The 22,065-nt window shown below is 55.3% G+C and overlaps 1 protein-coding gene across 1 annotated transcript in view; it reads right to left on the bottom strand.

Moving 5' to 3' along the window:
• Window positions 1–22,065, bottom strand: part of KCNQ4 (potassium voltage-gated channel subfamily Q member 4) — a 79,492-nt gene that overhangs the window by 9,125 nt on the left and 48,302 nt on the right. The window contains exons 3-9 of the mRNA XM_084609719.1: window positions 21,754–21,880; window positions 19,664–19,839; window positions 18,684–18,809; window positions 18,459–18,569; window positions 17,602–17,697; window positions 15,585–15,673; window positions 11,510–11,665 (exon numbers count right to left, since the gene is read on the bottom strand). Of these exons, the coding sequence (XP_084465845.1) occupies window positions 11,510–11,665; window positions 15,585–15,673; window positions 17,602–17,697; window positions 18,459–18,569; window positions 18,684–18,809; window positions 19,664–19,839; window positions 21,754–21,880 (881 nt within the window). The remainder of the gene's footprint in view (window positions 1–11,509; window positions 11,666–15,584; window positions 15,674–17,601; window positions 17,698–18,458; window positions 18,570–18,683; window positions 18,810–19,663; window positions 19,840–21,753; window positions 21,881–22,065) is intronic.

Raw genomic sequence — 22,065 nt, 5'->3', positions numbered from 1 at the left:
GAGACACAGACAGAGCACATGGGAGCTGGAAGAGAAACCACCTGGTATGAAATGAAGATAGACTGGAGACAGCAGGGAGGGGAGGAGACAGACAAACCCCTGCTTCTGGCAGGGCTTTCGGCACAAGGCTTTGCTGAGATAGCGAGCCGAGCCCCGAGGGCACTGCCCCTACGAGTCAGGGAAGATCCTTGTGTCTTGGATGTACTGAGGTGTCGCGTGTCACTGCAAAGCAGCCTGGGGAAGCAGTGGCATTGAGCTAACTCCAAGCTATCAGTAGGGACACCAGCCCCGCCGATGCCCTGAAGCACATCCAATGGGGAAAGTCACCTTCACCACTGCCTCACTCAATCAGGGCCTTGCAGCCTACAATAATACCCAGCTGATTCGCTTGTCTCCACCTTCCCACCTCTCACCCTGGACTAAGAAGCCGGGTCAGGCTCTCAGCAGAGGACTAGATAAACCAACACGATGTGCTGATGGCTAAACTCTGCCCAGCCTGCCGAGGGGGAAAGAGACCCTTTGGCAATTCATTATTTGGGTGGGCCAGGCCCTAATTTCCCTCCATTAGAATATCTTCCAAATTCTCACCCCTTTTGTGGTTGTTTTTTAAATATGCCCCTCTGCGGAAGGTATGTATTAAAAACAGACCTCATTTATGTAGGACCTACACCAAAACAATGTTTGTGCTCACCCCTTGTGGCTGGAGAGCCGCAGCAGTTAGCTCACCCACACAATCCCGATGGCCATGGACAAATGAGAAAATACAGCAAAAGAGACTTATGTTTGCTGCGACGGAGATGGAAAATTAATAAGGGTCAAAAGGAGGGTTAGAAAAGAGACACAAATCAATAAGGAAACACATTCCAGAGAGGGTGTTGGCAGACAATGGAGGGCGAAGACAAGTAGTCTGATTCTTGTCTCTGACACAGGGGTAAATCAGCTGCTGAAGTCAGCCGAGTTCCCCCCAGCGCACACAAGAGGAGAATCAGGGCCTGGTTTTACTATTCATCATCATTTGTACTGCGGTAGCCCTTAAGAAGCCAGGGCCCAACATTGCCAGGCACTGCCTATGCCTAATGGCGGCCTTTTTGCAGGATTCCCTTTATAATTCATGATGTGGACGATGTCTGGAATTGTCCTTGCTGTGGTGGGTTTCCAGACTGCAGTGACATCCTCATAAAATCCAGTGGTGCCCAAAGGGTGGATGGGGTAGTAAAGACAAATACGGAGGGGAAGTCAGCCCGGCCTCAATTCAGCAAGGTTTGGAGCGAGAGGAAAGCAGAGGGGGAGAGCCCATGAAGGCCAAGTGAGCAGAATCTCAGAAAGGCTCATGTCTAGGGTTTGCTTGTAAGACAAAACCCTCATCGGAATCGGGGAGGGGGAAGAAGGTGGAGGTGCTAAGGGACAACGGGAGTTTGCAACACAGCAGGACTCTAAGCCCCAGACCCAACCTTAGTACTTACTGCACAGGCTGAAAACAAAGAGAAGGATGAGAATGGCGACAGCCGCACGTGACGTGGAACGGGACAGGTGTGCCAGGCCACTGGAAACATGGTGAGGACGTGTTTGGACGTGCAGGTTTCGGGGAGTGGGCCTGGCACAGCCACAGAGGGCTCAAATCAAACAAATCTTCCCATGAGCAGCATCATGTTCTGACTCCAAGCAGCTGGCTCCCCGGCGCACAGAACATCCATCACAGGGAGCAGTCGCCGGCCTGGATCCCAAGCCCATCTGGACCTCAGTGGGCTTGGGATACGGCTCACAATGCAGAGCTTCCACTGAAGCTTGCATCCCTCTCCCACAAGCCGGTAGAGAAAGCTGCGTGGACGAGCGAGGGCTACCCCGCAGGCCTCATCTGCAGCTTCTGGAAGCCTGGTGGGCTCTAGAACGTTTGGGAGTTTGTCAGGTCCAGAACCTAGAACCTTTTAGAACTTTGAGAGGCTCCGGTTTTGCTCCGGGATCAGGGAGTGGAGAGAGAGCTGGCGACACAAAGTTCTAGAAGTTCCCGCTGGGTCGTAAACCTCCAAAAGCCCCGCCCAGTTCCAGAACGTCTCTTGAATCCCTTTCCCCACCCACCCAAACCTGTCCGAGTTCTACCAGCACGTCGCGGGCAGATCCCCCGCATGCCAGCAAGCACGACCGCCACATACCATGCAAAAACGGAGGCAGAGCCCTACAGCCCATGATCAATACTGAACAGGAGGGGCGGGGCCTGGTGGTTTGTCATCAGCGATCGGTTCGGTCTCTCGATCGGCCCTTTCGCTGTGGAGAGAACAACATGACCATTTCCGCTTCGGTCTCTTTGGAATGGAAAGGCAGGGGGAGGGACACTAAGTTTGAGCCAGAGACGGGAGACAACCCGCAAACATCCCCCAATCCCCGGAACGCTTTAGAGCGTGGCCCATTGCAGGATTCGACCGCTCACAGAAAAACATTTTCAGGTTTCATCCAGATCGGGAGGGGGCGAGGGGGGGGGTCCTGATCATTCTTGGGGAAAATAGATCACTTTGCACACATACACACACACACAAAGTTTGCGACATTCACCACCACAGTGCCCTCCCCTAGCACTTTTCATCCGGGGATCTCAAAGCACTCTACTGTTAATTTAACTTCATCTCTCCCCCTGGAGGTAGGGAAGATTTATTACAGATGGAGAAACCGAGGCACAGAGCCATTAAACAGCCTGGTCAAGGCTACAGAACAAATCAGGGCTGGGAATAGAACCCAGGTGTCCTGACCCGCTCTTTACTCCACTAACCTTCTGATAGGAGGGACAGTTGAGCCTTGGTGGTTGGAGCATCTGCATTCCAGCAAATGGGAATTAAGATAGAATATCAAGGTTGGGTCTCCAAACCCTCTGCCCAAAGGCCTCGGGACTTCAGTTCTCCCCCACTCCTCAAGACCGGCTTGATCCCATACAGGAGTCTGGATCAAACACGGGACAGAGCACCCTTGGCCCAGCCCAGCCCAGCGGAGATTAATCACCCCTGTTCAGATTCATCATGGATTTTGGCCAGGGCTCCCTCTCTCATCAGTGCACGATGGGCGATTCACTAGCCTTCCAAATGGCAGCATCTGGTCCCGGGGCGTGGGGTTCCCACTAGCAATGGCATGACCTCTGTCTGAGGCCAGACAACCCACGAACAGGACACCCCCCCTCCGTGGCCAGGAGTGGGCATACGGCCTGCCAGGCAAAGTCGTAGCACATACACAGTTCAGTAGCCACTCAGCTAGCATGGAATAAGCCTGGCCAAAGAGATGCTGGTGGCCCAGGGCTTGGCACTCTCTCCCCACAGCTTCTCCATAGCCGGTATCCTCGGACGCGAGCTGACTCGCCCTACGTTACACAGCAAGCCAGTGCCAGGCCAGTGAGGTGGCTGAACCACACGGCCATCCTTGCTCCCAGGAGAAGCCAGCTCAGGGGGCTACTCTGTATACTTGTAGACTCTGATGCAGCCGGGGAAGCCGCCCCTCTTCGAGGGTTGCACTGTAGGTTGTTTTGCCGCACCCAGCAGTTCTGGCAGTTCCTCCTTCCCCTAAGCTACAAGCTGCATGCAACTCTACCCACCAACCTCCGTTCTTCCACCAAATGAGGGAAGGGGGCTGGGTTTTATCCTAACTGGATAGGACAGTGCACACTCTTCTGCCCCATTGCCTGGGAACTGGCTCCCAGCCGGGTGGGGAAGGGCAGAAACTGGGGTTAATACGGCCGCTCTGGGGAGCCTAAAACCTCACGAGCAGAGCTGGCTCCAAAGCAGAATTTCCACCCATTCTGAGATTTGGAAATGTGGTTTCATCTCAAAGCGGGTCGAGAAGCAAAATCTTGGAATTTTTCGCCCAAGGAAACGTTCCAAAATGTTTCATTTCCACCTAGTGAAAACGTTTCGCGGCCACTTCGTTGTTCTGACTTTTCTATCCTATCATGAATTATTAACATAAACCTGCATACGTCTAAATGAAAGGGCTGGAGACTTTCCTGCTGAAAGGGCAACAGAATCAATAACGTTCCCACAAAATGGTTTAGTTCCGCTGACGCAGCATTTGCCAGTGGAAACTGATTCCACTGGAAAATTTCCCACTGGCTGCGCTTCTGAGTGTCCATTTGCTAATCCACGATGGGGTGTTACGTGAGATGGGAGGTAGAAGTAGAATTCAAGGGGCTGTAGTAGAGGGGCAGATTGCAGAGAGCGGGGGCTCTGGGTTCTCATTTCCTCCCCAAGCAGTTGAACGAAGCAATCTAGAATAGCTAAGAGTCATTCCAAAAATGGTTTGTATTCAAACACCCACAGAACTGCCGCAGGGTAGATTTTCAGCACAGCATTTCATGGGGTTATAGGCAGAGATGGAGAACACACCCAGACAGATTTGGAATTTGCAGAACTTCCTCCATCGGGTTTTGATCTTTTGCAGAACAAAACCCCAGTGTGGTTGGGGTGCGGATCCAGGTTTTATCCAGACTCCCAAGGTGTATTATGGGGGTTGGATAAACACTTGCACAGTGCTTCCAACACATTCAGCTAATCCACTGTCATGATGCCAGTCAGCAGCACCCCCATTTTACAGATGGAGAAACTGAGGCACAAAGCAGTGAAGTGACTAGTCCAAGGCCACAGAAAGGGCCAGCATTAGAGCCTACCCTGTACTCTGATCACTAGATCACAAGCCTCTTCCAATGCTGCAAGTTTTGATCCATCTCTACTGATGCACCTAATTCCCCCATACAGCTGCACTGGAGATGCACCAGTCTACGTACAGGAGAGCAGGCATATCTCCATTACCGCAGCCCTCGTTGCAAGGCACAGAGGGACCATCATGCACATCCCCAGCAATCTGCTGCATTCCACATGGGCTCTGCCCCCAAAGCAAAAAGAGGCCCCCAAACAAGTCATGGGAAGCGTATCCAAGCACGCGATACCTCTGTTTCCAGCTGGCGGGAATCCGAAAGAAATTCCGTTTACTACTAAAGATCTGGCTAGAGGGTCAAGAATAAAAGATAGAGAAGAAAAGAAAGAGAAAGTTAGTGAGACAAAGGGGTGCAGTCCAGGGGGCAGCCTCGGAACCCGGCTCTGCTGAGGCCTGGAGCAGTGGCACTGGGCGAGGACATCGCCACCTCCTGGCTGGGAAAAGGAGAGCAGCGTCCAGCGAGAAGCATCCCCCCGGCAGCAAAGCCACCAATGCAAAGGTGAGGCTGGACCCTGCGAGTCCTGTTCCTTGCGGGCTCATGTGGATACGAAGAGCGTCGGGAGGGTGCTCTGTCGACGAGAGAGGGCTGTGTACATGGGAGGAGATCGTTAACAGAGAAGGTGCCAGCAGGTGGCCCTCAGGAATACATGGCATAATCTGGTCCTACAAAGCCCAGACAAACAGATTCTCCCTTGCAGCTCTCTCCTCTGAGCTCTTCAACGTGGTGTCAGCAGTGGGCTCTGAGCCCTCGAGGGCCCTGCCCATACCCTTGTCAAGGTTTGATGCATCTCCCCTAAAGAGCCCCATTTATCGAAACAAAAAGCCATTGGACAATTTGACTGGCGGGCAGAGCCCTGGGCCACAGTTAAACACCCTCCGAGGAGAGAGGGCCAAACAGCGGGCACCAGCTAGGGCACGCCTCTCCTCACCCCCATGTGAGGCCCCGCAGAGACCTCTGGCCTTCCGAGGCAGGCGTGACAAACCACCTGAACTGCAGCCAAGCGACCCAAGGTGCTGTGACCCCGGGGTGTTTGGGGCAGGAGTGACCCCACCAGTGATTGCTCCGAGGAGAGACAAATGGCTTTCCCTTCTGACCTTACCCTGCAGGAGGCATCATGGCAGTTCCCTAGATTTTATTTCAAGCTAAGATCTTACTGATGGCGTTGAGCGACCAGGGCCCCCTAAGGTGCACTGGGTAGGTCCCGTGGTACAGTTTGGAATCGGCTAAACCGCACCCGTTGTGTGTAAGAGGCAAGGAGCACAAAGCACTGTAGTTTGTGTAGGTCCTACATAAACAACACCACATTTCCCCCTCAGGAAGGAGGGAGGGGGTGCGTCAAATTTCTTAGCAATGGAGCTCTCTGTAAAAACAGGTAGTTAGATGGATATTAAATAAAAACAGGTCGTTAGATGGATATTAAACAAAAGCAAAAACATTTTGAATCTGAGCAACTCCCCGCATGCCCCCCGACCTCCAGGCTACTGTAGCAATCTTAGGACAGATCAAAATTTTGATCACAAGCTACTTGGCAACATTTCTTTCAATACCACACAGGTCATTTTCCACTGGTCCCCCCCAAACGGGTTCCCTGGCCCCGAGTACATTTCCTGGAGCAGCGGCTGAAGAAGGTCAAAACCTCTGGAGGGAACCTACCGCATGGTGACTCTTTGGGCGGGGTGGGGGGGAGGGAAATACAGGCACTGTGGCTTTAAGAGGAAGGTTACCTGAGACGTAAACACCTGGGGGGCGGTGCGTCTTCCTCTTTCCAGCTTCTGGGAGTGAATGGGGATGCAAGAGAAATGGCAGGGAGGTGGAGAGGGGAAGGAGAGAAAAAGAAGATGATAATGTCATGAGAGGCGATGTTAGCATAGGGGCCAGGTGGGGGGGACACACGGATCCTTCCAACAGCATCTCACCTAGGCCCAGTCCGATCGGGGGGGCCGTATGCTATGTTGGACTGGCCCATTGAGATTGCAATACCTGTAGATTTCCAGATACCCTCGAGCACGCCCCCAGCCCGAGGCCCCACCACTGGGAACGCTGGTGTTACAGTGATGGGGTTCTCTCATCTCAGCGCCCAGGGGGTGGGCAGCAATTGACTCAGTGCTCCCTTGCCCCCTTTGATTCGGCAGCCCAGAGTACCCAGGCTTGTGGGACCTCAGTGCCATGCTCAGTTCCTGTGCATTGCCTCCAGGGAAGCAGGCCAGGAGTGTGTGGGGGAGGGCTGGACGGCATCTTCTCTAGATGACAGGAGGACAAGGAGAGAGATTCATCCTGCATTTCGCCCTAGGGCCCAGGGAGCTGGCTCCGTGGGAACAGGAACGAACTCGCAGCGTCTCCAGAGACTTGCAAACGAACCTTCTGGGAGGTTTGACCAAAGTTCCATTTTTTCAACGTTCAGTAATTGTTCATGTTCGCCGTGCCTGGTGAAAAGGGAGGGAGCGTCACCATGTGCTGGAGAGGTTCTGACCTGGGTGTCTCCAGCCTGAACGGAAGCAGGGTGCAGTGATCATCCCAGCACTCAGCCCTTCGCATCCCAAGACCTCGATGCTCTTCACAGATGTTGGGGGTCAGTGTCATTCCCCCCGTTTTCCAGATGGGAAACTGAGGCTAAAGGCAATACAGGAGCAGAATTCCTATTGTCCAACCCCCAGCCGTGGGCTCTAACTACACCGGGCTGCCTCCTGGAAGCTTTCCTCGAAGGAAAAGCCAGTTCTTGTTAGGCTTCCGTCTCACTTTGCAGACCGCTCTGAATTACAGCCAGTTTGAACCACTGCTTTGAGGTTTGCCTGGGGCTATTTAGTTCTTTTTGTGTTCTTCCAAACACAGCATTACTCTGGAACCGCAGGTTTCCTGGATGCTACCTTCAGACACTGAATCTGCTGCAAGTGAGCACATGGGGCAGAAGGCAAGGCCAAGTCTCGGCATGCAGACTTCATCATGAGCACCCACTGTCTCCTCGTCACAAAGCCCCAGGGTCATTACTTCACCGCTAGGGCCTGATTCTGCATTCACCGCACACCCACATCAGGAATGCAGGATTGGGCCCATTCGGTGTCACCACAAGGCAATCTCTGTCTTTGCAGGACACTTACTAGATGGATCCTTCAGTGTTTTCCCCAATTTGGAGCTGGAGGGCGGTTATCAGGTGGTTTCGCTCGGATCCCTGCTAGGCACAGTGGACCAGCCCTCTGCAGAAGCATGACATGACTAAGGAGTAGCTGAAGGCGAATCAGGGCCTTGTAATTATGGCTCACCAAAGAAACCGCAAACGAGTTAGCTGAGCCCATGAGCTCAGAAAGGTGAGAGGTCTGGGGGAGTTAAGTGGTGGGGATAGTCTCCTTCCCCCTCTATTCCTGGCATCATGCATCAGCTCTAATGAAAACTAGAGCAGTCCGGTGCTCCGAGAGCCGAGCCAGCTTCTCCTCATTTAACGGGTTCGTCCCTGCTCCTCGGAGTCCCACAAATCCTTCTGAGACATCATGACGCACCTGGGTCAGAAACGGACGAGTGCTTCGCACCATCCAGGCGACACATCTGCCAAGGGGCTGAACCCAAGAACCAGCTGGGATTTCACAGGCTGTTTGACACACACCTGGGTACTTCACAAGCATCGTAGACTGGCTGTGTACTGGCCAAAACAGTGCTCAGCTCTCAGAGGCCAGGGCCTCCTGCTCCATTCTCCCCCATCCAGCTGAGAGCAACCGCTGGCCAGTGTCTTCCATGTTGCATCTCCCTGAACCTCCCGTCGCCCAGAAGGTCCCAATACGAGCGCTCTGGAGGGTGGGTTTCTTCCAGCTTCTTAAGCCCTGGAGTGGAAGGAAAATCTTCCATTCACCAGCTTTTACGTTCATTTTCATCCTAGCCCAGGGCTCTGTAGTGCTGGTATTGACTAGAGATGACCGGGGACATGCCAGGGGCTCTCGGAGAGCCACCTAGCCAGGCCCCACAGCAAACGCGCAAGTCTCCATGGTTAGCCTGATTCCACTCCATGATGCTAATGGGAGTTAATAGACCTTCCAGCTCTCCGGATCTCCCCATCCCCGTCACAGTGGGGGCACCCCTTCTGTGGACTCCGGATTTATGCTCATCAAATGCTAGGGTGACCAGACAGCAAGTGTGAAAATTCGGGACAGGGGCTGGGGGATAATAGGAGCCTATATAAGAAAAGACACAAAAATCGGAACACCTGGTAACCCTATCAAATGTGCCACTCCTAATGGTGCTTTCTAGAGAAAGGCACTTGCCCACTTCAACCAAAGGCTGCCTCAGATGAAGGAGGGAGGCCTGGCAAAGAACATCCCCCTGCACAGGTCAGCTGGAGTCGGGGAAGAAAACTAGGAGAGGAATTAGGACCCGGCAGGAGCAAAGCCCAGGGCAAGTCATGGGAGTGTGTGTGTATTACCCTGTGGGGCCGCTAGAGAACAGCAGGGGAATCACATGCTTGGGATCCATGCAACCCTAACCCTCGTACCCTGCGTGGGGGGATGCAACACCCTCGCAAGCGACCTGTTCCCCCAAGACCAAAGCTAGCTCAGGACACTAGAGAGAAGCGATTTCCTTGTTCTCAGGAACAGCACCTCCAGTCACACAGGGAGGGGCTCCCCAGAGCACTCAGGCCCCCTCCCCCCCAATTTCAATGGGAGCAGAATTTGGCCAATGCCGAGTGCTTCTGAAAATCCCTGCTGGCCTGTCCTCCAGCCTGTGTCCATGGCCTACAAACTCGGTGCTCTGAACCCAGGAGGTCCCCTCCTCCTCCGTCCTGCGGAGCCGCTGGTCATCACAGCTAGCTGCCTCTCACTCCGCAGTACCAGCTTTAGCTCCTTCCTGCTGCGATTACCGCAGCGCTTTGGGCTCTGCCTCCGACTTTGCGTGACTTCTAACCCAAGGGGAAGCCGTGTCGCCAGAGCGGGAGAGCCTCCTTCCTTCCTAGCACCCACTCCTGCTCACGAATTAACCTCCACAGAGCATCCCTGTGTATACACTGTTACATAGATAGTGTATTAAGAATAATACGTAAGCAACCAATTAATCGCACGCTGTCATGGAGACATCACAACCCATGGACACCCAGCACTTCCAATGCCTCACACTAATAATACCTAGCACTTTGCGTCAGATCTCAGAGCACGTCATAATCTTTTCATGTATTTATCCTCACTGCACCCCTGTGAGAGAGTCCTTCCCACTTAGCCCCATTTTCCAGATGGGAAACTGAGGCACAGAGAGACTAAGTGACTTGCCCAAGATCACACAGGAAGCTTGAGACATAGCAGGGACTTGAACCAGGTCTCCCAAGCTTTTCTCTAGTGCCCTAACCTTTGCACCGTCCTTCCTCTCTGCTGGAAGTTTCAAATGCATGGTTCCATTCTGCAGCACACTGGAGCTGACCTGCCTTGGTATTTGTCACTAGGAGCCTCTTTGAAGAGAGGCTAAAGAGACATTTGGAAAGGAAACAAGCAAGAGGAGATACGTGAGAGGTAAAGAAAGTATAGAACAGCATAGTGCAAAGGGCAGTCTAATTTACCCTTTCCCATAATGCCAGGTCAAAGAGGCGCTCAGTGACACGGAAAGGCAATATGTTTTAAAAAAAACAGATGCAAGGAAATTCTTTTTTTAAAACCAGCACTTGGTTAACCTGTGGAACTCACTGCTATAAGACAGCTTGAGGCAAATTCCTCAGTAAAATTCAGAGCAGAATTAGGCATTTCTATGAATCTGATCACTAGCTAGGATTAAAGTTTCATCCATTTCTCCTACTTCAGGGTTTTGCCATCTCAGGTGGTAGCTCAGGAAGAAATTGACCAGCGAGATATCGTCGCACAATTAGGGGCATGCTGCAAAATTAGATGCATGCTGGGGCATTTGCTTTTTCACCTGCAGCATCAGGTGTTGGCCACGGATAAGGGAGCAGAAGGGCCATCTGTCTGTTACACTGCGTTGACATATACAATTCCCGGAGTTAGCTAGAATGTATCACACATTTATTCAGGGTGTGCACCTATGCATATGCTCAGGTCGCCCATTTAAAACGTCCCGGGTGATGTTACTGCACACTAGGTAGGTTTGAATGTTATGAGCGAGTCTGATGATAGGACGCTGCACGGACTCTCAGCGTCCGTCTGCATGGCAGTGGGAGGTGTGGCTGCAGCTGGAGCAGACAGACCTGCGCTGGTTTTAACTGCAAGATGCACGGACGTGGGCTTCTGCAGCACAAGGACTCAGGCTCCGTGGTGCACTTGTACAGCCCAGCCTGCCACATCAACATTACCATCTGTAGCTATGCTAGCATGGGTGTGTCTACTCAAGCTGCAATCCCAGTAGTGTAGACAGACCCTAAGAGCCATGGAGCACAGGGAATGCTAGTTATTTTGGGCGATTGGAATCCTAGCACCTCGGGCATTCTACTGGGATTCTGGATTCCCCCCTGGGTGCTGGAGAGCCCCTGGGAACACAGAAGACAGCCAGGTGGATTAGGGGTGATCTGTGCACGAGTGTGTGACCCCCTTGCGTGAGTTGTCTGTGGGGACTGAACCTGCGACCTTTGAATCTGAAAAGCACAAGTCTCTAGTGTCTGCATGAAATGACTAGGTCCGTCAGCGAGGATTCATTAGCAGACACATAAACCTCAATACATGGTCCAGCCACTACAGGGAGACCAGGAGCCAGCCGGGGGTACATCTGTCACCAACACGGACAAAAGCCAAACCGCGCTCAGGAGACAGGAGGAGACCAGCACTGGCAACAAACATGCGCACAGGGCCAACACTGAGGGGAAGAGACAAAGGACACACCAAGGAGCGGTAGCTGGGGGCACCCTACCTTTCCCCAGAGCAAAAAGCAGGGGCGATGGTTTTCTGGCCAGAGGTGAAGGAGTGATATGGTGGTGGGGCTCCATCAGGCAACCTTTTCACCTCTGAATTCCTAACTCCTCCGTTGCGGACTCGGTGCAAATGCTCAAACATAAGGACCAGCTCTCTGGGGGTGGGTTCAAATAAAAACACGGAGAAATTAAACCTTCCAAGGCAAAAAGAAATCAAAGCCACATGAATGAACAAAGCAGGGATCCAGGCAGGTGTAAACCAACCCCACCCCCAGACTTTAAAGACAGTTTCTTAGCAGCTTCCATCAGGCCTTTGCAGGGGTTGAACTGGGCCAGCTCGTGCTAGCTGGGGGTGGGTGGGTGGGAGGGGGCTGGTACATTCCTGTGTTTCACAATCTCAGCTTTCATTTTTTAAAAATAATTAAGCCTCTAGCCTTATGGTGGTGAAGATACCCTGCAAAATGTGACATGAAGGAATGATGTCTTCCTGAGCCTGCGGACAGCCCAAGACAATAGCTTTAAGAGAGCTTCCCCATTTAGCTCAATGAATTGGTTATTCTGAAGCCTAGTGATGGAAGTTTAAATGTCACCTTTGTTAGGTGTCTCACAAGAAAGAAGAGGAATGATCCAGTCACGAAGATTTTCACAATCTACAGTGAGTGGCATCTCGTGTTATCGTGAGTGGGCAGATCTGGGAAAGGACCCCCATGTTTTCAGGCAGTTTGATCGCTGGGATTGTTTACAATGAGTTTGGCTGCAGGCAGACACACCTGGGTCTGTCCTGATTTTTCAGTGCTCTGCACAAACTCAGATGATGCAAGAGAGACCGTGACTCATGCTGCATGTCTGAGAAGACCCTTTGCACAGAGACGTAAATCGTGCAATGAAACAAACGGGCCTGATGCGCCTCTTGCTCCCCCCAGCTGTAAATCAGAAGCAGCTGCACTGCTGGAAAGCCAGTGTCGGGGAGCGGAGGGGCAGCCCCCCTGTTTCTAATACTCTCTCCTGCAACTGACCCGATGTAGAATTCTGCCCCTGCTTATGCCAGTGGTGGGGGGGCACATCATGTACCTTAGAGCACAGAGCTGAGCTTGCAAGGCACGATCTCATTTTAGCATGATACGGTTGATGCTATAGTCTCTAGCCTTGATCCAAACCCATTGACAAAGGTGGAATGACTCCCGTTGATTTCTAAAGGGCTTTGGGTCAGGCCCCCAGGTGTCTTAATGCCAGTTGCTGAATGAGTGGCAGACCTGGCAGCTTTTTGCATCTTCCTTCTGAATATTTCACATCTGTGTGCCGTCTCTCCCAGGTACTTGAGTGCCTCCCAATTTTTCAGATATTTATCCTCGCCACACCGCCGTGCTATGGTAGGGATGGGAAACTGAGGCACGAGGAGGCTAAGGAACATGCCAAAAGTCTGTGGCAGAGCAGGGACTTGAACTATCATGTCAGAGGGCCTTCCTCTCTCTCTCAAACTGTGAAATAGCATGAGAGCATAGGTGTAGTTTGACTTCTACATTTGGGGGGGAAGCTCCAGTCAGGCCAATGGGGCCTCATGTTGGGGGGAAAATTCTGAGCCTGCCTGAAGCTTGCAGTTCAGGGGGGCAACACCTCCCCCCTCCCCTTTAAACTACGCCTATGTCTGAAAGATGCTGAACTCTGGGGAAGTTTGGATCCAACTCTGGGCTCTTCCTCTGATGTTTACTTTAAAAACAACCCACACACTAAACAGTCTTCTGAATGGGACGGGCTCAAAAGTGACAGAAAAGCTAATGGGGATTCTAACTTATGGCAGTTCTTCGCAGTTTGATACCTCTGCTCAGTTTCTGCACCGTGGTGCTGCACAGAAGGACAGATCTTCTCTTGGGTGCTGCTGGGAATTGAGGGATTTGTGTTTCAGGCTGCTAAGAATTCTGTCTTTGTAAAATAAAACCACGGGTCATCGCACAGAAACAAAACCACCCACTGCAGAACAAAGCAGACAAAACCTAAATCCATGGTTAGCAGCGGAAGGGGGGGGGGAGTCAAGCTCTGGGGGTAGGCATGTTTCCTTCCCTGACTCAAACATGCCGGTGTAAAGTGGGGCAATTTTATTATTTGCCTAATATCAGTGTGCTTGGCGCTGTACAATTTACAACACAGAGCCAGACCCTGCCCTGTACAGGCCAGCAACACAGATACATTGTGGATGGACACAACTGGACAATCCAGAAGCAATGACAATCCAGGGTGTTGTCTCCCTACACAACGCTATTTCTTAGCGTCAGAGGCCTCGGGAATTCCCCTTCCAACAGTGTATTCCTAGAGGATGCAGGGGGAAGGGCAAAGGACGTGGGTCAATTTAACAGGGGAGGCAGCATCCGTGGATACCCAAAGGGCCTTTACCTCCTTCCTCCCTTACACAAACATTGTCTTTTCTACTCTGCCCCCCACTCCCCACAGGTGACCCATGGGGCTGGCCTGCAGCCAGTCAATCCCAGGTCTCAGAGCGCCGAGCAATCCTCCCGGCTCCAGCTAATTTCAACAGCAGCCACCAGCGGAATCCGTCCACTTTGGTCCCATCACCAGCAGGGCTCCAGCTTAGCTGGGAAACGCTATGGGAGGGAGAGAGACAGAGCGGGCAGGGCTGGAATGGATGCAGAGGTCGTGGGTCTTCGAAGGGAGCGGCCCGAGCGTGATGGAGGATGATGGAGGAGGAAGGCAGGAAGTTTAGCAGCGGCTCCATTCCACCCCTGCGCCCCACAGAAGCTAGCTCTGCAGAAGACAGAGGATGATGGGGGAAGAGCAAAGCTGATTTCACCCTTTATGAATGGGCTGGATAGAAAGTTCAGCTCCGCCTCCTCTCCCAACCCACCTTGATGAGAAGGGGCTCCATTCTGGGGAAGCTATTAACTGCAAAACCTTTATTTGGCAACCCAAGCACCCCTATTCCTCCCCTCCCTCCCCCACCCATTTAAGTTAAGTTATTTCCATTGTCCAAAGGAATTCTGGTCCTCATGGCTGTGTATATAGATTTGATGGGCTGGGAAATGCCAGCATAGGAAGGGTTAAGAGAAATCTCAGCCTGACTGCGTGTTTCAGGTCTCGGACCATCGAGTCAACTTCGGGGCCTTGAGCCTGGTTCCGACTGCACCGACACCCAGGTTACCCCACTGACTTCAGCGGGACGGCTCTCGTTAGCCTCCCGTGCAACGGGGGAGAACAGACACGGGCTTGCAGCGTTTGACATTTCAGCTCCAGGGGTGCCTCGAAGTCTGGAATCATAGACCAGGGTCCAGTCCGTGCCTCACTTTCCCGCCCTCCTCCCCAGAAAGGATGCTAGGAATTCTACCGCTAGATGCCCACAGTACGTGCCTCGGGAGAGCATGCGGAGTCTTGCCTCATTAAACCGAGTGGGCTCTGGAATACATGCCTGATGGCACCAGCTCTGATAAACTGCTCTGTCTGGAAGGACATTTGGGCATCACGGTCACGTGACCAGTTGTCAAGGTGCAGAGATTCCAGCGGTTCCCTCACAGGGACGTCCCTAGAGAGACTGCATCTCCAGAGAGTGACCATGGTGCACTGGCTCTGGAGTTTTGATCTGTCATGACGCTGGAAGGGTTAACTCCATCAGCTAACCCGGGACTCGGCCCTCTCCCTCCGTCAACGCCCTTGGTGCCGGGGGGATAATTCTGCACCCTGCCTCAGTGCCCCCCGCCCCGTCCTTTTCCGGGGACAGCAATGGGAATCCAGCCTCCCCAGCAGCACAAGGCATCTCCACCACCTCTGCTGTGCCCGGCAGCCAGAGGGCTGGCTGGGAAGGCAGCGATGAGCAACACCAGGCTACATACCCAGTTCCTGGGGCAAAGCTGCTCACATCCACACTGCTCCCAAACCCTGGTGGGTCGTCCAGGATGCAGGGCCGAATCCTGCTCTCGCTTGCCCTCAACAGACACCAAGGCGATTGACCTTCAGAGCCCTGCATACTCCTCTGCTCTCGGATGAGTTGACTGCTAGATGGCAGGGACCACCCTTTCCCCTCCCCACACAGCACTCAGTCTGTGGTCACCCGTGTGGGGCGGCACCTACCTGAAGGATGGGAGAATGCTGTCATAGTAACACCAGGTGGCGGTCAGGTAGGCTCGGCTCACGTCTGTCGAATACAGGCGCCAGGCTGCCTGCACCAGAGAGAGAGGGATGGTGCGGCAGACATGACACAACTGGTCGTGTCCATGGAGGAGACGCCAGGAACTGGCAGTGCAGGGAGAGGTGCTGTTGGCAGGACCGAGGGGCACTGGGAGGGCGGTGCCAAGGGATGCTAAGGGATCAGTGGGTGAGTGAACGGGGAACCCAGGACTGGAATAGTTGTGAATGCTGCAGGGTCAGGCCAGAGGTGGCTGGGCACAGCTGTGCATGTGGGAGCTTGCTGTGCCCTGCTCTATGACTCGGGGTCGAGGTCTGAGGCTGCAGGCAGGAGTTCTCATCCTGGCATCTCAAAGCAGCTTTGTCCTGAGGTGCGCTTGCCCCCACAGGCCCTCTGAGGGCATCAAAATTCACTTCCAGTTCCACCCCCGCCCTGGAACAGACCCCGGTGGGGGGATCCAGTTCTGCCCGAGGAGCAAACAGCAGCTGCAGGCCGTGAGTCAGCACCTCTTGCTGCCACCTGGAGCCCATTGATCCACCCCCGCACATTCCTGCGGGGGTGCATTAGCACCCCCTGTCCTTGGACGGTGCACATGCCTCTTCCCCAGCCAGACGCCCAGGCTGCGGGCTGGGGAACGGTCAAACAGGCTCAGAGCTGATCAGATGGGAGCACAGGAAAGAAGGGTGTGGGGGGGATCCCCCTGGTCATTAAAATACTAGGGTTGGGCAAATGCTGCTCACTCCCTGGTGCACCGCGGGGCCAGCTAGGAAAGCAGTCAGCGGGAAGCTCTCCACTGCTTCGCTGGGGATGAGGTGGGGACAGCACGGGGCCTAGCCGCCCCCCCAGCAGCTCCGCCCGCGCCAGACATGCTGACGTGAAACTGGCGTAGCTGGAGTGGAGAACCCAGCCTGCTGCTCTTCTCACCCACACCCCCACACCTTCCTGTTTCAAGCTTTTCTCCCCAGGCTAGCCTCTCGCTAAGGCTTCAGGTAACACTCCCAAGAAGCTGGTGCCATTAATTAAGGAGCGATCACAATGGGGAGCCTTATCGGAGACCTCGCGGCCTCCCATCTGCACCCACAGCACATCCGTGCCTGATGAATGCCGGACAGCAATGGCCAGAGTTATTGGGGTGGGGGGGTTGCCGCGTGTCCCAGCGATTGCTTTGTATTGCAGGGCGACGGGTAGGTGGGGCCCTTTGTCTCGCCCCCTGCCCAACTCCATCAATTAACGTCAGGCTTTTTCCTTCCCCGCCGCCAAGATGAAAGGAGGAGCAAGGCTGCATTCAGAGGGCCGGGGAGCTGTGAAAGCCGGGGCCAACTGACTGGCTGGCAGCTGCAGATAGACCAGGGGCACCGGAGGCTTCCTTTTGTGCGCCTGTTCTCTGAACTGGGGAGATAAGGAAGGATTCTGAAGTTTCACTTCTCTAGCAAGCTGATCTAGACAAGGGGACTGATTTGCCAGGGCCCCCCTCCGCAAGCTCGGGGGCTCGGCTACAGGCTACCTCGCCAAGGTACATGTCAGATGTGCTGAAGCGTGCAAATCCGGACAGAGGGGCCCTGGCAGAGCTGTGCGCATGGAGAGCCCAAGGCTGGAAGAGCAGGGGGGCTGCAGATTAAGGTGTATCTGCAGAGCCGTACCTTCCGGAGCAGAAAGGGGGGGGAATGACGGGTATCTGCAGAGTGGGGAGGCACCAGGTTGGGATAGCAGGCAGTACTGGGCTGAATGTTCAGATTGAGGGGCATTGGCACAATTGTGTTTATATGGGGGAGCCGAAATCTGCAATCGCAGAGGAGCCAGGCTGCATGTGCGGATCGAGGGGCATTGGCAGAGCTGTACGGGGGGAGCTGAGGGGCAACCTGCAGGCTGAGCTAGCGGGCCATCAGCAGAGCTGTGTAGTGACTCCAGACCATGGTGGAGGGTGGGGTTTCCCCAGGGAGAGGCGCAGGCGTCCTGCGGTACCTGGATCAGGTTCGCTGCCGGCATCCGCCTCTTCTCAAAGTGTTTCTGGCGATGCTGCTCCTGGACTTTCAGGGCAAAGCCGGAGCCCAGAATGCCCTGCAGGAGAAAGGGGCCAGCATGCGTGAAATGGGATGGAGAACCTGCCTGGCCCCGTGCGGCAGCTGGACAAACTGCCCCAACACAGTCTGATCCCCACAGACCTGCGGGGTCCTAAGGAAGCATCCCTCTGTCATCCCAGCATGAACACAGACTGCTCAGAGTCTGTGGGAGGAGAAGGACTCCAAACTTGCCAACGCCCCCCGTCTGGCTAGCAGGACAATCCACTCTTTGGGAGGGAGCAAAGAGGCCCCCCAAAACTAGGACTCTGTTGGCTCTGCCAGACGCTCTCTCCTCCCCCAGGGGCCTGGCAGCTCCAGAGATCAGCGAGGAGCCAGCAGTCCCTAGCTGGAGACATTGGGGCAGGGTGGGGTATTGGGTGCCACCATTCTGTCTGGCATTGCTCTTCTCTTGAGCGACGGGAGGAAGAGAGAGAAGGAGAGAAAGGAAGGAGGAGGGGAAAAGGGACAAAAAGAGAAAGAGAAAAGAGAAAGGAAGAGAGAAAAGAAAAGAAGGAAAGTGAAAAGAAAATGAAGGCGGAGAATGACCAATGACATCTCTAGGGCAGGGTCTATTCTGGAGTCTCAGCCGCTGGGCAGGGTCCCTTTAAGGAGCACTGGAGGGTAGGGGGTACATCCAGCTGTCTGCCCTCCCCAGGGCACCCCCGACTGCCAGCATGAGCAACTAGGGACCCAGAGGCCTGGCTCTCCCCCCGCTCGGCAGCGCCAGGCGTTACCGGGATGCCGCGAGGGGCTACTCACAGCAGGCAGAGCGAAGAAGGAGATACCCAGGAGTGCGAAGCCGGCCGCCAGCACCCTGCCCAGCCACGTATTGGGGGTCTTGTCCCCGTAGCCGATGGTGGTGAGCGTGATCTGCGGGGGGAGAGAACACAGAGAGGCCTTGACGGAGCTCTCCTCGCCCCGCCCCCCACCCAGCCCACGCCGCGCCCCCCCCCAGTGGGAGCGGGGCTCTGCAGCCGCACTTACTGTGCCCCACCACAGCGAGTCAGCGTAGGTGGCGAACTCCGTGTTGGCGTCTTTCTCGGCCAGGTAGACGAGGAAGGAGGCGAAGATGAGCACCAGAAAGCCGATGTACCAGGCTGTGATCAGCTCCTGCCAAGGGCAGGTTGGGAGGGCAGGGGAGGAAAGCCAAGATGGGGTGGGGGTGAAGGCCCAAAACACGACATAGCACAATGCAACGTCCCCTCTGCAGAGCGCCCGGGACGCCGCCCCAGCCGGAGCTGAGCACTTGCTACCGGCAAAGGGGCAGAGAGGCGCCACCGGTAGGGAGCTGCTCACACGCAGCAGCAGCTGCAGAGGAGAAGGCTCTTGCACACGCATTGAGAGGCCGCCGGCACTAAGTGACTGGAGGGGAACGTTCCACGTGGTTGACTGGGGCGAGGCCATGGACGGCTGGGTCGGTTCCGAAAGGAACGGGGAGACATAGGAGGTTAACAGGGGAAGAGCGGAAGGAAGGCTCAGCGGTGAGGGTGCCCTCCTAGGACTAGGGCGGACCGCTGGCTTCAAGTCCCTGCTCTACCATAGGTGCCCCTGTGCAATCTTGGACAAGTCACGCTGTGCCTCAGTTTCCTCATCTGGACAATGGAGATCATAGCCCCACTGTGAGGTTAAATACATTCAAGCCTGTGAGGTGCTCAGATACTAGCGACGGAGGCCAATAGAAGGAGCCAGTCCCGACCTATTTGCACTGTACAGGGGAACGGGCAATGGCCACGACAAAGCACGGGGGAGGACTGGACTAGCAGGGGTGCTGCAGGTCAGGGTGATGGGGAGCCCTGGGCAGAGCAGGGGACTCTCGGCCAGGATTGAGCGGCAGGGGCAAAGCTGGAAGCACCAGGCCACACTGTGCCCGGCTCTGCCCTGTCTCTTTTACTACCGCCTGCCTCCCGTGGCGCCGATGCTGAAACCCAGCCCCGCCCCCGGGCCAGCGCCCTCCTCCAGCTCACCTTGCTGTGGGCATAGACCACTGAGCCCAGCAGCTTCCAGGTGCCCCCCCTGCGGTCCATGCGCACCATCCGCAGGATCTGGAGGAAGCGCATGCTGCGCAGTGCCGAGGTGGCGAAGATGTTCCCCTGCGTGCCGGCGGCGATAACGGCCAGCGAGGCGATGAACACGATGAAATCTGCGACCCAGAGCACAGGGAGATGGGGGAGGGGTTAGCTGGCTAGCAGGGAGGCGGGAACGGGGAGGGGGTAGCTGGCTAGCAGGGTGGCGGGAACGGGGAGGGGGTAGCTGGCTAGCAGGGTGGCGGGAACGGGGAGGGGGTAGCTGGCTAGCAGGGTGGCGGGAACAGGGGAGAGGTTAGCTGGCTAGCAGGGTGGCAGGGATGGGGAGGGGGTAGCTGGCTAGCAGGGTGGCAGGGATGGGGAGGGGTAGCTGGCTAGCAGGGTGACGGGAACAGGTGAGAGGTTAGCTGGCTAGCAGGGTGACGGGAACGGGGAGGGGGTAGCTGGCTAGCAGGGTGGCGGGAACGGGGAGGGGGTAGCTGGTTAGCAGGGTGGCGGGAATGGGGGAGAGGTTAGCTGGCTAGTAGGGTGGCAGGGACGGGGAGGGGGTAGCTGGTTAGCAGGGTGGCAGGAACGGGGGAGAGGTTAGCTGGCTAGCAGGGTGGCAGGAACGGGGAAGAGGTTAGCTGGCTAGCAGGGTGGCAGGGACGGGGGAGAGGTTAGCTGGCTAGCAGGGTGGCAGGGACGGGGGGAAGGGGTAGCTGGCTAGCGGGTATTGTGGTTCTAGGGATGCAACCTTTACCCCCTTCAAATGCAGGTGGTTGGAACTGTGGGAAAAACAAGCCTCGAGATCCCCACTCACCAGCAAAACCAACCTGTGCTCCCTGCCCCCAGTTACACCTCTCTGGGGGAGCCAGCCCCAATACCCCTCCCCACTCACTAGCAGAGCCAGCCATAACCTCCCCCTCGAGCTGATAGCACAAGCCATGGACCCCCATCCCTGGCAATTAAAACATCCCTATTTTCCATCCCCAGTGCTGACAACAAACCTCGCCCAGATCGCGTCCAGTTGGGGGTTGCAGACACACACACACAAAGGATCCTGGCTTTGCCCAGCACGGGATACATCCCACCCCACCTGCCTAGGAACTCGCATGGGTCTCATCCCCATAGCATCACATCTGCCAAGGACACATCTCCCCGGACCGGCTTCTGAGCACTCCTGGAACAGGCTAGCAGTGGGGGGAAAGTCTATCACTGGTCCCTCCCCCTTCATGTCCCTTGAGGTTTCCATTCTCCCCAGACTGGCCCTACATGGCCGTCTGCCCTTTGCAAGTGGGTCAGTCTCCGAGAGCCCGGACTGCACAGCTGATAATACCCCAGAGGGAGGGGAAAGGCCACTGGGTCAGTCAAGATTATCCTCCTTGGCTGGTCCCCTCGCCCTGGCCACTTTCGGTAGGAGAGCGTCACAGTGATGGTGGTGCGGCTACAACCCTACAGCAGGAGGCAGTCAATGCCTCGCTCTAGTCTCTGGGCTGGAAGAGCTCTCTCCACCATCCACCAGGCGTTTTGGGGAGGGGGACCATCCCGCTGCCCTCTTCGGAAGTTCTCCACTTTTGCAATTCCCTCCCCCTCCGGATGTGACCCGGTGTCCCTCTAATCGCATTGATCAAAGCCACAGACCCTTCCCTGCCTGCCCAGGGCTAGCCATCGCCCCCAAATAGCAACCAGCGCCACCCCAAAGGGGCATGGATGGCGCAGGAACGGAAACCCCCCTGCCTCAAGCCCACTTCAAAGCGAAATCTAAGCCCCGGTTGGATCCTAGAACCCCTGCTCTTCTCTGGAACTCGGCCCGACCCAGACCCGCTGCCAGCTCCTGAAACGCTGGGATCAGGCCCAGGAGGCACAGAGAAAAGGCTTTACCCCACCCTCAGCCGGTCCTGTCCGGAGAAGTACCCACATCCGGTCCTTCCCCAAACAGCGGCCTGGGTTTCAGCTGCTCTGAGGTCGCCCCCCACCCCACCACTGAGCAGGACACGGACGCAGCGTGAAACAGGGTGCATCGGGCGGCTTCCCTCACCCGCACCTACCTATTACGCAGAAGGGTTTCCGGGCAAAGCGGAACCGCCCCTGCCAGCCCCGGTAACGGCAGCAGCAGCCAGCTGCCCAGATGCGGATGATGTACTCCATGCCGAACACCACAATCATGACAAACTCCTGCCGGAGTGGGGGTGGGAGGACAGAGAGAGAGAGAGAGACTGGGTTGGTTAATCTGGGAGGGCCCGGAGTGCAGCTGCCTGTAAAAGCCTCTGGGACTGTGTGTGAACCTTCATTTGAGTCACGCCTGAGGGGGTCAGCTGGCTCCTCATTCCCTTTGCAGAGAGGCATCCTCCAGGTGACCC

Source organism: Lepidochelys olivacea (genome assembly GCF_965140295.1).
Source record: "Lepidochelys olivacea isolate rLepOli2 genome assembly, chromosome: 19".
Lineage (NCBI taxonomy): Eukaryota > Metazoa > Chordata > Testudines > Cheloniidae > Lepidochelys > Lepidochelys olivacea.
Note: the sequence above shows the minus strand (reverse complement) of the source record. Positions and strands in the feature narration are given on the sequence as shown.